Source organism: Crinia signifera, chromosome 6, assembly GCF_055691185.1.
Source record: "Crinia signifera chromosome 6, ASM5569118v1, whole genome shotgun sequence".
NCBI lineage: Eukaryota > Metazoa > Chordata > Amphibia > Anura > Myobatrachidae > Crinia > Crinia signifera.
In genome coordinates this window covers 200,036,660-200,052,679 of record NC_139222.1, presented here as the reverse complement: position 1 = coordinate 200,052,679, position 16,020 = coordinate 200,036,660, and the positions used below count along the sequence as shown (strand labels likewise).

Below are 16,020 nucleotides of genomic sequence, written 5' to 3'. Positions count from 1 at the left end.
GACGGAGCTCAAGGTTCGACAGTCAATCAGGAGCCACCACTGCCGCACCTGATTTGCTGCTGGATTGCAAACTCCGATTGGCACGCCAGCCAGTGCGAGATTTAAAATAGCCACGGACCTGTTCTGAATACAGCTAGGCTGGCCGCCACTCTCTTTTCCCCAGCTGTCCCCAACTCCAGGCTGATTCCCGGACATTGCATAGTCCGGGAACACCACCCGTCCTGACTAATCCCGGACGGGTGGTAACAGTAGTTCAGGAGCACATATAAAACTGGAACGATAAAGAGAAGATTAGCATGGCCCCTGCGCATGGACCTAATTCTGTTCTATGTCTCTCAGCGATAACATTGAGCGAAAACAACTGAGAAGCATGTACTGTTTTGTGAAGCATGAGCAGACTTGAAACATCATCCAACTACATGTGGCATCAACACTTGTTCAACTAAGAATCAGGGGGATACGGTCGTATTATTTACCACACTTAGGTTGACAGTCATTAGGTCGACACCGCTGGGTCGACAGGACACTAGGTCGACAGGTGTCTAGGTCGACATAGGACAAGGTCAACATGGGTTAGGTCGCGAGGTCAACATGGGTCTTTTCACTGTTTTTTGAGCCAACATGTGCCGACAGGCGGTATTTTCATGCCCTTTCACGCGTGGCGGGAGAATAAAATAGTGTGCCGAGCACAAAGCATTGCGAGCGATAGGAGGGGCTGCTATTGACTTCCAACGTCCATGTCGACTGGGTCAACATTCGGGTAAAAAAACATTTGCGACCTGTCGACCTAACCCATGTCGACCTAACGCATTTGTCGACCTAAACCCATGTCGACATAGACACCTGTCGACCTTCACCCATGTCGACCTAGAACCCTGTCGACCTTGCTGCCTGTCGACCCAACGGTGTCAACCTAATGACTGTCGACCTAAGTGTGGTCGATAATACAATCCAATACAATCAGGCCCTAACTTTGGCCTAGGCTTCACTTGTTATGCAGCTCTATAAGGTTGGACTGCTCCATGCAGTGGTCACTGAGCATCGCATCAAAAGTATATAATAGAAAAAAAATCATTTGATTAGCGCATGCGCAAACATCTTCAGCACGGCCACACATGCACCGAAGCAAAGCAGCGTGGTTGGCTGGTGGCGGGACCATCAAATGTTTACTATTCCATGGTGACAAATATCTGAATGCCGCCATCGAATAATAAAACTACGGTACTTGTGTAGTTCCACGGCGCCAGTATGGCGCCGTGCGTCTGAGTCCCCTTGCGGGCTCGGTGGCTCGCTACGCTCGCCACGCTATTTAAAATCAACTCCATGCCAACATGGATAGTGGGGGTATGAACTATCCATGTTGGCATGGAGTTCAGTTACTTTTTTTGACATATTTCGTGGCGAGTGTAGAACCCGGAAGTAGCACGGCGCCATGCTGGCGCCGTGAAACTACACAAGTACCAAAACTACTACCCTCAAGACAAAAACATCGATGGTAGAGAAACATCGCGATACGATGGCTTTCCCTAGTCAATAGGTTGACATGCACAAGCGTCACATTGACAAAAGGGCATGTAAAAGTTTGACAAGAATTTTTCACTTTTTTGGTGTCAATGTTGACAGCTAAGCACGTGGACCCCCAATTAGTGTAGTCAACCTTGTGCATGTCGACATTTTGATGTCAACCTATTGACTTTCAACCTAGACATTGTTGACCTGTCATCCAGATCCCAGTTAGCAAACAGAAATGTTTCCAATCCCGTGGAAGTGCTTGTTCCATCATATAGTGCAGGCATGTCCAACGTTGGCCCTCCAGATTTTGTGAAACTACACATCCCAGCATGCTTTGCAATAGTTTTAGCATTCTCTAATAGCAAAACTGTGGCAAAGCATGCTGGGATGTGTAGTTTCACAACATCTGGAGGGCCAACGTTGGACATGCCTGATATAGTGCGTCTTCCCTGGAAGGCAGCCATTGGGTTCTGCTCTCTGATCCCCATCCATTTTTATTCTGCTGCGGACACTTAGGCTGGTTACACATTAGAATGAAACCTTTGCACTTTGTAATATTGGCATGCCAAAATGTGACAATCGTTTAATGTGTATGTAGAATTGCACACTCCTGAGGACAACACAGAAGATTAACCCTGCTGTGTGGTCATTTAAAGCACATTGTGTGTTTATAGTAAATGATGAAACATTAATTCACAGAATATGTGATGGTCCAGTGCTAAGAGAACGTTGGCATGATTGCCAGTCTTTTAGATGTGTGCCCAGCCTTAGGAGTAAATTCTATTAACTTGCCCTTGCAAATCGGGTTGGGATCATTTGGTCTGCAGCATGATGGTCGACAGTCATTAGGTCGACACCATTAGGTCGACATGGGAAAAGGTCGACATGGTTCTAGATTGAAAGGTCATTAGTTTGACAGGTCATTAGTTCGACAATATCTAGATCGACAGTGAAAGGTGGTTTTTGCTGTTTTTTTGCCCTGAATGTCAACACAGTCGACATGGGCACAGTTTAAAGTGTACCGCATCCCTTAGCATCGCTCGCTGCGCTCGCAATGCGTCGGGCACAATATTCTATTCTCCCACCACACCCTAGTGGATGGTAGGGCATGAAATACAGCTGCGCTCGCAATGCGTCCCTAGTCGGCTAAAAAAAAACCAACTAAAAACAGTCGACCTTTTGACTGTCGACCTAGACACTGTCGAACTAATGACCTGTCGAACTAATGACCTGTCGACCTAGAACCATGTCGACCTTTTCCTATGTCGACCTAGACCCTGAGATTTGTTATGCCCAAGTTGTTTGATAGATCGGTGAGAAGGACCAAACCAAGTACAATTGATCAGCACCACGTCAGTAAAGGTTGCAGAGAAGGAAACTTGGATCCATTCCTCCTGTTGTAAAAAGGTCAAAAATCCGGAAGTGGTTGATGCTAGAAGCGACGAAAAAGAAGTATCACTAGAAGCTTTGGGTACTTGTTTCCTAGCACGGCGCCCGTCATGGGTCATCGCATCCCTTAAGTTAAGGTATGCGATGGACGCGACCGACTTGGTTTTTGGGCTATTTTTAGCCTTTTCCCTGACAATTAAAAAATCGCGTCCATCCCATCCATCGCATGCCTTAACTAAAGTTATGCGATGCTACCAACGCGATTTAACATTGAATGCATTGTATTCAATGTTAAATTCCTATGTAAAATCAGGTCCATTGTATGCCATTATAATGGCATACAATGCGACCGATGCGATGGACCCGATTTTACATAGAGAACAATGTTAAATGGCCCAATGGACCCGATTTTTGATTGTATACCCACCCTGATGGGTAATTTGTATGTAAAATGCCCCCCCATCATTAGCACCACCCCACGATGAACGTGTATGCGTCCTCCGACCTTTTCATACCCCCACTATCCACGTCGGCGTGGAGTTGACTTTATATAGTGTGGCGAGCGCAGCGAGCCACCGAGCCCGAAGCGTGGCAAGCACAGCGAGCCCCGCGAGAGGACGCGTAATACCTGTGAAGTAATACGCGTCCCCTCACGGGGCTCGCCTCGCTTCGGGCTCGCCACACTACATAAATTCAACTCCACGCCGACGTGGATAGTGGGGGTATGAAAAGGTCGGAGGCTTACTTTGTTCCTGTTTTCTCATCTCTTTTCTCACCAAGGTGTTGCGTGGCTACTAAGGGGTGGATAAGGAGAGGCGGAGTTCTGACAGTAGATTGGCGGATCATAATCAAGCCATGTTAGGATCCAAAAGTAGTCCTGATACTTTGCTCGACCCTGGAGTTGGTAAGGAGTCTGAAGAATATTTATGGCGAAGGTGATGTGATGGGTTGTCGTCTGATGAATATTGTATTTGTATTAGCCCTGATATGGAGTAAACTTGTATCCACACATTTCAACATAACTTGACAGCTGATGTAAGGCAACATCCTTTGGGCTAGTATCACTCACTCGTAGGAAGAGTTTTAAATCAGACAGAATGTTGAGTATGTTCGCAAGTACCCCAGAAATGGAGTAGTAGGGATCTAATCCCATACCCTCTAACTCTGGCTGACATACATAATCTAAGCGAAGGAAGACCCTTGCATAAGAAATACATATGCACTAGGTCTCCTGCACTTAGATTGCAACCATATCTGGTAGACAAGTCCCTTATATGTTGGAACTTCTACATTAGTTCAAAGGTACAAGGGACATGGGAAGCAACATAGTACAATCAGACGATAACCTACCCGCAGCATCAGATGGAGAGTCAATAGATTAAGAAACATATCTTATCGGTGAAACAGAAGAAGACTATGGCCGGTAGAGTGCATACAGCCGAACCCTTGTGCAAGTCAGGTCGGGAAGGAGGGAATGGGAATGTGGATATTGTATGACAAGGTTATGAAATTCTCTGTACCTCATCTTCCTTCCAGATAATGTTTATTTTATTTGTGACAGGCGAGCATCTAAATGTGCTCTATGAATCATATTGGATGGTGTTGTTTAGGTGAAGTGATGACCCTTACACATGACTCAATGGTAAAAACCCATAAATGTATACCCTCTCCTTATACTCATACCCACCCAAACTATTTCCATAGAAGAGATCTGAGTATTAGAAAGAAACCTCTGGCCTCAGATCTAGTCCATGAGACCTTCAGGTGTCAAATTCCCCTCGCATTAGATATCACCCATACTGCCAGGAGAATAATTAACTTCAAATACTTACAAGTATTGACAGACATGAAGGATAACATAATGGAGACATATGATGACACATTCCGATACACCGAAAAAGAGCTACAAGCCTATAAAAGAATTGGTTCTGTACAAGAGGTTATGAACGGATTAGAAAAGGGACCTCCTGGGAGAGCCCAATGCATTGGTTTAAGAATGGTCGCAGGAGATCATTGACAACATAGAGAAACTGTTGCTCTGTGTCAGTGGTGTCATCATATTATTCGGCTTGCTATTTAAATGTATGCAGTGGGTAACCCGGGATAGAAAGAAACATACTGAAATAATGATTATAAGGACAAGTGGTCCCACGGAAGACTCAGGACTTGACTATAATCCACAAATAGAGACCATTATCCAGTAAGGGATACCATACCTAGAAATGCATGTCTGTTTTTGTTCCCTTACTCTCGTTATTCCATACCTCCTTCTTTTAAGTTTTCTTCTATCTTCTTTCTAGTAGTGCAGTAGGGTCCCTAGGACTCCTCCTTACTTTCTACATATCTGGAAAATGGAAATAAATGTAAACACCCCTGTTTTTAGTTTTGTCCCAAAAATGTGTATATCATTACCCCTCATCACCCCTGAGTAAATTGTTAGGTAAATGTGCTCCCCATTTATCCATAATCTAGGATTGGACATAGCGTGCAACGGTTTATTCCCCTTCTTTGTATAATTATGTAACTCAATATATTAGAGTTATGAATTATTTGTATGCGTCTCCAGGTATTGTGAAATGTGACAGTTTTATTTGACTGTCAAAGGGTGGACTGTGGAAGTCGAAATTGCACCTCTACTCCATTAAGGTATTACGATCGCCCTCTACGCAATTCCAGTACGCCATTTGCGTCTCAGTAGCTTAAACGTAACTACCAATTCGGACGTGAAACATTAATGGTTAATTCTTAATGATAGGTCCCCTCTTGTTTCTTTATGTTTGTGTGAAACCCTCAGTGTAAATCCAGACTTAGTTTTGATTTAACTTGTTACAATTGCCGTCAACGGTCGCAAAGGTCAGTATAGTGAACCAATCACAATACATGACTTTAGAGATAGTCGGACTGTGTTATCTCCTGTTTCAACATGTGAAGACATCAAACAAAGGAAAAATAAACTATAATCCAGTAGAAACTGGTTCTCCCCTTATCCTCAAGACAAAGGACTGCATGGCTCGGACAATACTCTCATGAACAGGAAGATGTTCCCGTGAAGCTGAGAGCCAATGAAGAGATGCCCCGGCCCCTTTCCCTTACTCAATGATCATCCAGTTTGACCCCACACCCCCTTGCTTTAAAAGCCTAAACCCAAGATCTCTGGACTCATATGTGATCTAATCAGAACACATACCCAAGATCTTGAGAGGGTCCTTATCCGATCGTGGTCTCTGCTTCCTTTTGACGGTAATTGCTATTCCTTATATGTGCTAGTTCTTGTATCTTGGCGGTACCTGCATTTGTGATCTTTGTAGTAATTTTTGTATGTCATGTATAAGCTGTATTGCATACATCTATAGTTTATATTGTATGTTATCCTGTAATCACCTGTGTCTACCTTGGACTTCAATAAATATATATGACACGGGGTCGGATCGGTGATCTTCACATAACCAGTGTCTTTGTGTATTATTTCTTTATCATCGTATCCGCGTCTCACACACACCATCAGCTTTAACCTTAATAAGTTTGTGTATCAATTGATATAATCGGTGCATTAATGGTGATCCAAAGGTTATAAAGATATGTTTGTTGTATAACCTCTCATTGAGAGACTCATACGCTGATGCGTCTCAGTGGCACGTTTAAATAAGCTGCTCGGCCACACTAGACATACAGTATATAAAGTGTATAGCTTTATTTCTTATGTAGCAGTGAATAGGTTAAAATCTGTTAGGTCACATTACAATAGAGTTAGCAGCTTCTAGTCAAATGCAAATGTGGTTTACAACCATTCACATTGTTTGTGAATGAGGGAGCTTTTACACTCTGAGCTAAGTATTGCTAAAATCACTGTGGCAACCAGTGGTTGCTAATGGTAACAGGTTGCATGGTTTAGAAGGTTATGAATACAGTGTAACTACTACATTATCCACTGGTTTATTAAAATATCGGTTTTAATAATTGGTAATCCGAAGTGATGTTCCTGGCGGATACGCGTCACCAGAAGTGACAATCCGCTGTTTCTGACTTCCTGTAATGAGTCCCATGCTTTACATGTTCTATATTCTGGATGTTCTATATGATGCTGTTTTTTTTTAATTTTTGGTGGTAAAGGGGTCCATTTGTAGAATAAAAAAAGAATAAAAAGATTTGACATACATATTACTACTCCACATACAATTAGACGTAACATATACAACAATTAAAAATATACAATTATAAAGAAACATGATAATAGGAGAGATTATAAGAGTATGTTAGTAACCATGGCATTTTCGTTCTAGTTCATCCATTTTTAGCCAAATTCAGTTTTGAGGCCACATGATGTAAAGGTTTTTAATTTGTATATTCATCGCATTTCGGCCTTAGCTAACCTGATATCTATCCCCAGATAAGATTTTATACATTTTAGATTGGTGTTATTTTTGGTTTTGAAATGTGCTGGCACCATGTGAGTCCCCAAGCCTTTCTTGATATTGTTGACATGTCCTGCCAATCTTACTAGTTTTTCCTATGCAAATCAATGTAAATGCCTCGGAAGTGGTCCCTTGAGTAGGGGGCATAACCTTGTGATCCATTCCCCTGTTAATGTCACACTGGGAGTCTGTGATAAGAGCTGGGCGCTCCTCGTAATGTTAAAGTGCAACCCCCAGCTCCTGTCAAAATTGGCACTTTGGTTTAACCCTTGTGTGGTAAGATGTAACATCTCATGATAGCATTATAATCATAGGATTCAGCAAAGAGAGAAGTTCATCCAATATTTGTTTATTTGATCCTTTAACAAGTTGTCACAGGCAAAACAGCAATAAAAAAAACGACCCAACGCGTTTCGTCTAGACAGACTTCATCAGGGGAACAGCATTGAAATCTACAAATACAAACATTGTTTCAATGTACAATTATAAACTATGCTTCACAATAGACCAATTAAGCTCAGATTTTGGAGAAACAGATTTAGTAAAAAAAGACAAAAAAGAGAAGAAGAAGGTGGTGGTAAACTGAAGAAAACAAGGTGAAAATAATGTTTTATGAGGTAAATGTACCTTTCAATATAAATTGATTCTCAAGACACTTCTGGTGGAATTAAAGATTTCCTTTTCTTTAGGGAAATGAAAGTTTCCTAAATTCTATAAGGTCAGGATATTGCTGGTCAGTTACATAATTATCTTCAACCAGCTGGTGTTTATAAGGGAAGTAGAATCATACATACCTAACTTCCACATTTAGGAAGTTTGACAGTTACAATCCTTGTACACAAACTCGGTGATTGTAACAGTCAAACTTCCTAAAGAATTCCATGCTGATGCACTATTGAATTGAATTGTATTGAAAATTGTATTCACAGTGTTATGCCCTGCACTCTCAAGGACTTTTAAAAATCTGCTACAAACACCAAAGTGCTGTATCACTGATACAGCACTTTGGTGTTTGTAGCAAATTTTTGAAAGTCCGTGAGAGTGCCACTGTCCTTTCTATTTGTTCCCCGAGTACAGCACCCTGGCTCCGTGGTACCTGTCATTGTTGTGCGTATATATATGCACACCAATAATGCCACACAACATGCGTGCCGATTAAGGCACAGACAGATACAAGCACAATAAGCCTATGTTGTTTGTTTAATAAAGTTTTTGTATTTTGATTCACAGAGCTCCCCGGCCACTGGTGTGTGTTCCACCGCCAGAGAAGCGTCACTTCCGGGCCGCAACCCGGAAGTTGGAGCGAGGACCGGAACGGAGGACCGCCAGACGGAGGGGGAGCACCCACATGCTGGTATGTATATAATACACTGTTTTTATATGTAATGGTAATTGTCCTGATGACGGGTATTCCCCGAAACGCGTTGACAAAACGCCAATAAAGCTGTTTTTTTGATTCATCACAAGCCCCGGAGTGACGCTCTCTTTCCACTGTGCTATATATATATATATACACACATACACATACATACACACACTAGGAAAACTATGATCAGAGGTCGCCACGAGCAAAAAGGTGGTCATGCCAATGGTCGATACATTACCATCCACGTGGACTCTGACTTGGAACGTAAAAACAGAGGACACATGGCAAAGCCTGCTGTAGCCAAAATATAAACGCCAGTCTTTAAGCAGGTTCTTTAAAAAACACAAAGCGATGAATAATCAATAATATTTTCTGCTTGCTTCATCTGAATTTAACATCTGAAAATAACACCTCAGGAAAGTGATGGTAAATGTGGTAAAGAAAAATTAGATGATTAATGTATGAGCATAATTATGCAAGGTTATGGCCCCAAAGGGTCAACAGTGTCTCGTTTGAAAGTCAATAGGTCGATACTAACAGATTAGACAAGGGCAAGGTTTACTGCTTTGCCGTTCTGTTCCTAATTGTAGTCTACGAGAATGGTAATGTATGGGTAAGTCCCCAAAAAACTTTTTCATATGTCCACAATTGCCATGTTGACCTTTTCATTTTGTCATCCTTTTGTATATGTCAAAGATATCGCTCATTTTGCTTTTCTGAGTGTTATCAATCATTATACTGCCCAGTGTGTACGCTCTGCCCGATGAAGCATGGATTGTTAATGCACCCTCCGATGTCTAAGCATGTACAGATGAGGGAGCGGGGAGCGCAAAGTTACCGAGGGCCATGCTGTAGCTACAACTATAGGCCTGTACACACTGGGCTCCCGCGGGGACCTTCCCAGTGTATACAGGCCTATAGTTGTTTATGTGGCTCTATGATTTTCCTTCTTGATGGTTGTTTCAAAATGTTACCACATATCAGGTATTTTCACGGATTCGGTATGAAATCCCGACAGGGTCAAAATCCCGAATGGGTCATAATACCGACAAGGACAAAATCCCGACAAGGTCAATATCCCGACATTTAAAATCCCGACAAGGACAAAATCTCGACATTTAAAATCCCAACATGGTCAAAATACCGACATATAGAATGTACAGGTGAAACAGTCAACATGACTTTCCGTCGACAGGTCGCGAGGTCGACATGGGTTTTTTCACTGTTTTTTTACCCGAATGGACACAGTTGGAAGTGAATCACAGCCCCTCGCATCGCTCGCTTCGCTCGCCATGCTTCGGGCACACTATTTTATTCTCCCACCATGCCCTAGTGGATGATAGGGCATGAAATACCGCCTGTCGGCACATGTCGGGTAAAAAAACTGTGAAAAAACCCATGTCGACCTCACGACCTGTCGACGCAAAGTCAAGTTGACTGTTTCACCTGTACATTCTATATGTCGGTATTTTGACCTTGTCGGAATTTTAAATGTCGGGATTTTGTCCTTGTCGGGATTTTAAATGTCGGGATTTTGACCTTGTCGGGATTTTGTCCTTGTCGGTATTATGACCCATTCGGGATTTTGACCCTGTCGGGTTTTGACCGTCGAGATTTTCACTGCATCCCATTTTCACTGGCTGTCAGTGACCTGTAACAGGGTTTTTTTTTTCTATTTATTTTCTTGAATTGCTAAAATTTCACACATATAGTCCATGTGTATCTACAAAGGTGGTTATATTATATAAAACCATGCAGTTCCATTGATAAATAGTTCAGTCTGTCTCTGGGGGGGAGGGCGGGGATACTGTGCTTATTTGAATAGCAATATGTTGTAACCTGCTATTACAGGTCAGAGTCCCAGTGACAGGAGACAGGCGCAGCATGGAGAGAGGCAGCTGGAGGACACTGATGATAAAGGTGAGTTGTGAATACACTCAATGGCGTTACAGTTCAGTAGAATGTGCTCATATAGTAGCAACTGCTTCTTTAACTGATAGAGATGATTGTATATTTACAACTTAAGAGCGGCTATCTCAAGAGAAGTACCTGTATAGAGTTCTGGCAGTTTAGGGCCAGATCAGTATTCATGAGAATGCAGACCAGGATTTCCTGAGAAAACAGTGGCAGGAGCAATAATGTATAAATATAGGGGTATATTTACTAGTGCGGGTATATAGCAACCGGATTCCAGCTTCTTCTTCTAGAAGGTTCTAGATAAATGAGTATGTATCATTATTACAAGTATTTATCAACAATGTTATGCCAAGTTTTGTCTCCCTGTACTGTTCCTTTGTATGGCGCTGCAAAACACTTGTGGTGTCTTATAAATACATTTATAATAATAATAATAATAAGTAGAATCTTATTAGTTGCTATAGGAAACATTTCCACTACTCTAAACCCGCACTTTAGAATATATATCGTTGAAGATATTGGGCCTAATTCAGTGTCAGTTGTAGTTTTGTGAATCTTCAATAAACTATAACTCAGCTGCTACTGCCCCGCATGCCGGGTCCTTCCCTGCAATTTTGCGTTTGCATTGCTATTGTGCGAGTGCTTCGCTACACAGCAGAAGAGCATGCACATTAAGAGTAGCACATTAAGAGAAGCCAGTCACCAGGCGGCCATGTTGTGGGTCACACCCAGCTGCCCTGCTCCTACCTGGATTAGTTGGAACGAGCCCTCGCAGTGGCAAGTCTGCTTCCCCACAACACACTGTCACCCCCGCCAGCACTTCGCTTGCTAAAATAAAATCAAAATTGAGCATGTAGCACAGATGATGATGATGGGGGGTTAATGATGCAAGGGAGTGTGCATTGTTTGCAATATTCAGTGTACACACTAGACAATATGACCAATATCAGTATCGTACATGACAAATCGTCTAGTGTGTGTCTGGTACTTTAGGTAGTATCATACTATCCATACCATACTATCCCTTTAAACTGGGAGACTCATAAATTATACAGGTGTCCTGGCTGATTAAAACCCTCTATACTTCAGGATTAAAGTCAGACAGACACACAGAATGTGTGTAATTCATGAATGTCCCGGTTCAAAAGAATAGTATGGTAATGGTCCGTACACACTGTGTGATATGCGGCATCAAGATATCATTAACAATGCTGGCAGCGCCGTGAAAAGGAATGACCCACATTGTTCAGGAAACATTAACCAATATCATTTAGTGCCGTCACTGGGTCACACCCCCCCCCTCTCCCCACCATGCAGTCAGTGGTGTCAGATTATAGTGGGTACACACTGAGCGATATGCACAATGATTTCTTTAACAATATCATTATCACTCGCTATCCCTTCCATTAATAGGTAACTTGGAGTTCCAAAATGGTAACACCTCACCTCCATTTAATGCCTGGCATTCATCGGGTATTTTACGTCTGCGAAATCTCTTAAACACCTATCATACCCCATTGACATTTGACGAGGCTGTGACACGTTTCCTTCTCTCTCCACACCACAGATATGCTTACTTTCAAGCTATACATTATTTACAATCTATTCTTTCTAAACTTCAACCTCATGACATTACAAACCCCTAAGATTCTGTTATCCGCACTGGCACCCACTCTATCTCTAATATATATATATATATATATATATATATATATATATGCTCATATTCGCCCAGAATTAGACACTGACACTGATCTTCCAGACCTACATAAATGGGCTTCACTAACTTTGGCCCCTGACCCTGATGTTCTTTTATATACATTTTGTCACACATGACTGTGGAAAACTGTGAAGACTTGGAGGTGACTGGATAACTGTGAAAGCTTGGAGATGACTGTGGATAACTGAAGACTTGGTGACGGCTGTGGATGACTGTGGTACTTTGGAGACAATGGTGAACAACTGTGGTACTTTGGTGACAACTGTGATCAGCTGCGGAACTTGGACACAAAGGTGAATAACTGTAGTACTTGGATACAACTGTGAACCACTATTGAACTTTGGTGACAACTGTGATTAACTGCGGCACTTGGACACAACTGTGAGCAACTGTAATACTTTGGAGACAACTGTGAATAACTGCGGCACTTGGATATAACTGTGAATAACTGCGGTACTTGGATACAACTGTGAATATCTGCGGCACTTGGATACAACTGTGGACCCGGGTGCCGGACGGGGTCCCAATCGGGATCCCGACAGTCATTTACCCCATGGGTTCCCGACGGCCACCGGCTATTCTCCCTCGTGCCCATAGCGTGGCGAGTGCAAGGGGCTTTGTTGCGCTCGCCATGCTGTCTGAGTCCGGCCAGTCGGGATCCTGATGTCGGGCTAATGACTGTCGGGATCCCAACTGTCGGAACCCTATACCACACCCCTTGGACCCAACTGTGCATATCTGCAGCACTTGGACACAACTGTGAATCACTGTAGTACTTTGGAGACAACTGAATAACTGCGGTACTTGGATACAACTGTGAACAACTGTCATACTTTGGAGACAACTATGAATAACTGTGGTACCTTGAACATGACTGAAAATCACTGTGGAGCCTTGGATATAACTGAATAACTGTAGTACCTTGAACACGACTGAGAATCACTGTGGAGCTCCAGGAGGTAGACTGAAGCACTAGCTGTCAACACTGGACATTGGCAGTCGACACTGGACCCTTTGGTAACTGTCAAAATCAGGATACCTTCCAGCAGCAGACTCAGCGACCACGTGGCAAGCTGTGAGCAGAGGCAGCACCGCAAGGTTCAAATGACAGCAACTAGGACAGATGTAGCATGGGTTAACTCAGGAGTTCAGGGCTGTAGCACTGACACAGGTAAGTGACTAGAAGTACTGGTCCAGAGGCTGAAAACCTGATCCCTTTTAAGAAAGTGGATTAAACCATAGCACAGGGACTCAGGGAGAATGGTCTGATCTGGTCTCCAAAATGGCACCCCCCTGCAAAGAGGACACCTGCAGGATCCAGAGTACAACAGCTCCCAGCCTCCAGCACCAATACCCACATGGGCCTCAGCAAGATGGAGATCATTGCTGCACCAGAGATCCCTCTGGCCACCCTATCCGGAGATGTCACCTCGCCAGCTCAAGCCTGCAATGCTGCCTGCTGCCGCTTCCCCCCCCCCCCCCCCCCCCCCCCGCTGGATGCTCCCTGCTGTGGAGGTAAGCCTCCGGTGCATGACACATTTCTGTTAAATATTAAACTTATCCCTTATAGCTTCTACCAAGAAATGTTTTATAAAATTCTCCACAGGGCCTACTTTTCTCCCAAAAGACACCCCCTGATGGGTGTTGCAGATACTTCTGACTGCCCAAAATGTCACTCCCCTGGAGCTGACCTCTACCACTGCCTCTGGGCATACCCTCACATACAAACATTCTGGAACATTGTACATAACTATGCCACTTCCTCCCTAAAGCTACAATTTCAGTGTAATGAATCTTGGGCTTTATTTGACTATGTGGCTGATCAACTATCCGTGCCAAAAAGTGATAAAAAAACTACGATTTTGATCGGGTCGGTCGCATCGTGTCTATCGCATCGCATGCGACCAAATCGCATGCGATGCAACCGACGCGATGGCCCCGATTTTTACATTGATTGAAATGTGAATAGGGTCCCTGGGACCCTATTTTACATTGGATTGAATGTAAAATTCTCCCCAGACCCCAATTTTAACCCCCTCAACGGCACCCCACGATTGACGCCAACCCGAAGCGTGGCGAGCGTAGCGAGCCCGCGAGGGGCGGCGGTACGCGTCCTCCAACCTTTTCATACCCCTACTATCCACGTGGGCGTGGAGTTGAGAATATAAAGTGTGGCGAGCGTAGCGTATAACTTCACAGGTATACGCATCCCCTCGCGGGGCTCGCTGCCCTCGCCACGCTTCGGGCTCGGTGGCTCGCCACACTTTATATTCTCAACTCCACGCCGACGTGGATAGTAGGGGTATGAAAAGGTCGGAGGCCGCGTACCGCTGCCCCTCGCGGGCTCGCTACGCTCGCCACGCTTCGGGTTGGCGTCAATCGTGGGGTGACGTTCACAATGGGGGGGGGGCATATACAATGATAAATGGCCCATATTGGCCCATTTCCCATTTTTTCTTGGATTACAATGTTAAAAATATTTTAACATTGAACCCTATGGCAAAATCGGGTCCATCACGTCGGTCGCGTGCCATGTTAATGCACCCGACCGACCCGATGGACCCGATTTTGCCTTTGCCGGCAAAATGGACCTGATTTAAAAGGAAATCGGGTCCATCGGGGGTAATCGTGTACCTTAAGTTAAGGTACACGATTACCCCCGATTGTGGCCGTTCTAGGAAACAAGTACCCTCCTTGTAATTCTCTCGGCAGCAAGCAAGAAAGCTATATTACAACAATGGATTCATGATACTGCACCCTCCCTGGAAATGACAACTTCTAGACTTCTTTTCTTGTTTACTATGGATTGGCTGGAAACTTCCCTGCACAAGGAATCTATGACCCCTGCCTTATTTAAATACTGGGGAAAATACATTCAGACCTTACCATCTGGAACTAGGTTGGCAATTCAGACCTGTTTCCAGTCCACTTCATGGTACACTATACAAACCCTTCAAAATAGGACCCCTATTACACTTTAATTGCCCATAATTGACCCTTTTTATATTTTCCCTTTTCTATCCTTTTCATTTCTTCCGTTTGTCTTTTGCCCTACCTTTATCTTCTGCTGGATGGCTAGATCGGTCCATGGATGGGTTGATGGCTTGGGAATGGGATCAGGCAGTTACTCCTTGTGTTTTCTTTTTTAGTTATAAGTTTACTTTTGTTGTCGGTGTTGTCGTTGTTATTGTTATTTTTGCTATTACTATTATTTCTGAAGGGGAGAGAAATCATTGGATGGTCAGCGAACGAACATCAAATGATTCCTTTCCCGTTTTGCCGCATGCAAGGGGATACAGGCGGCGCTGGCAGTGGATCAGGCCCAAACTATTTATGGCTTTATACTTCGCCTCAACTGGACGTTCCTTTGAATATATTTTTTCACTGGCAAGTAATTATGAAAAATATAATTTTATTAATTTAAAAAGTGGTGAATGGTTCTTGTTATGTGGCTTTTGCCGTTTCAGGAGCTAGAACATCAATACTCCCCAAGTCACTGGTCTCCTCGCATGGACAAGGATGCAGTGATAGAGGCACATGTGAGGGTAATTACAGAAGGTAATAAAGGCATCCACTATCTGTTATAATAAATATAGGTAAACCATGCAACATGACATAACATCCTTGTCTAGATGTTGTACTGTAGTGATAACTACTACCTGCATGGTCACTAAGCACATGATCTGTTATTTTATGCTGTAATG

At 43.4% G+C, this 16,020-nt stretch overlaps 1 protein-coding gene and 1 pseudogene across 1 annotated transcript in view; both read left to right on the top strand.

Annotated features, from left to right (window-relative positions):
* The first annotated feature begins 248 nt into the window (after positions 1-248).
* Positions 249-314, top strand: LOC146012805 (U6 spliceosomal RNA; annotated as a pseudogene).
* Positions 315-8,646: 8,332 nt separating this feature from the next.
* AFMID (arylformamidase) overlaps positions 8,647-16,020 on the top strand; it is a 35,326-nt gene continuing 27,952 nt past the window's right edge. The window contains exons 1-3 of the mRNA XM_083148609.1: positions 8,647-8,667; positions 10,531-10,599; positions 15,784-15,874. Coding sequence (XP_083004735.1) covers positions 8,662-8,667; positions 10,531-10,599; positions 15,784-15,874 — 166 coding nt within the window. The 5' untranslated portion in view covers positions 8,647-8,661. The remainder of the gene's footprint in view (positions 8,668-10,530; positions 10,600-15,783; positions 15,875-16,020) is intronic.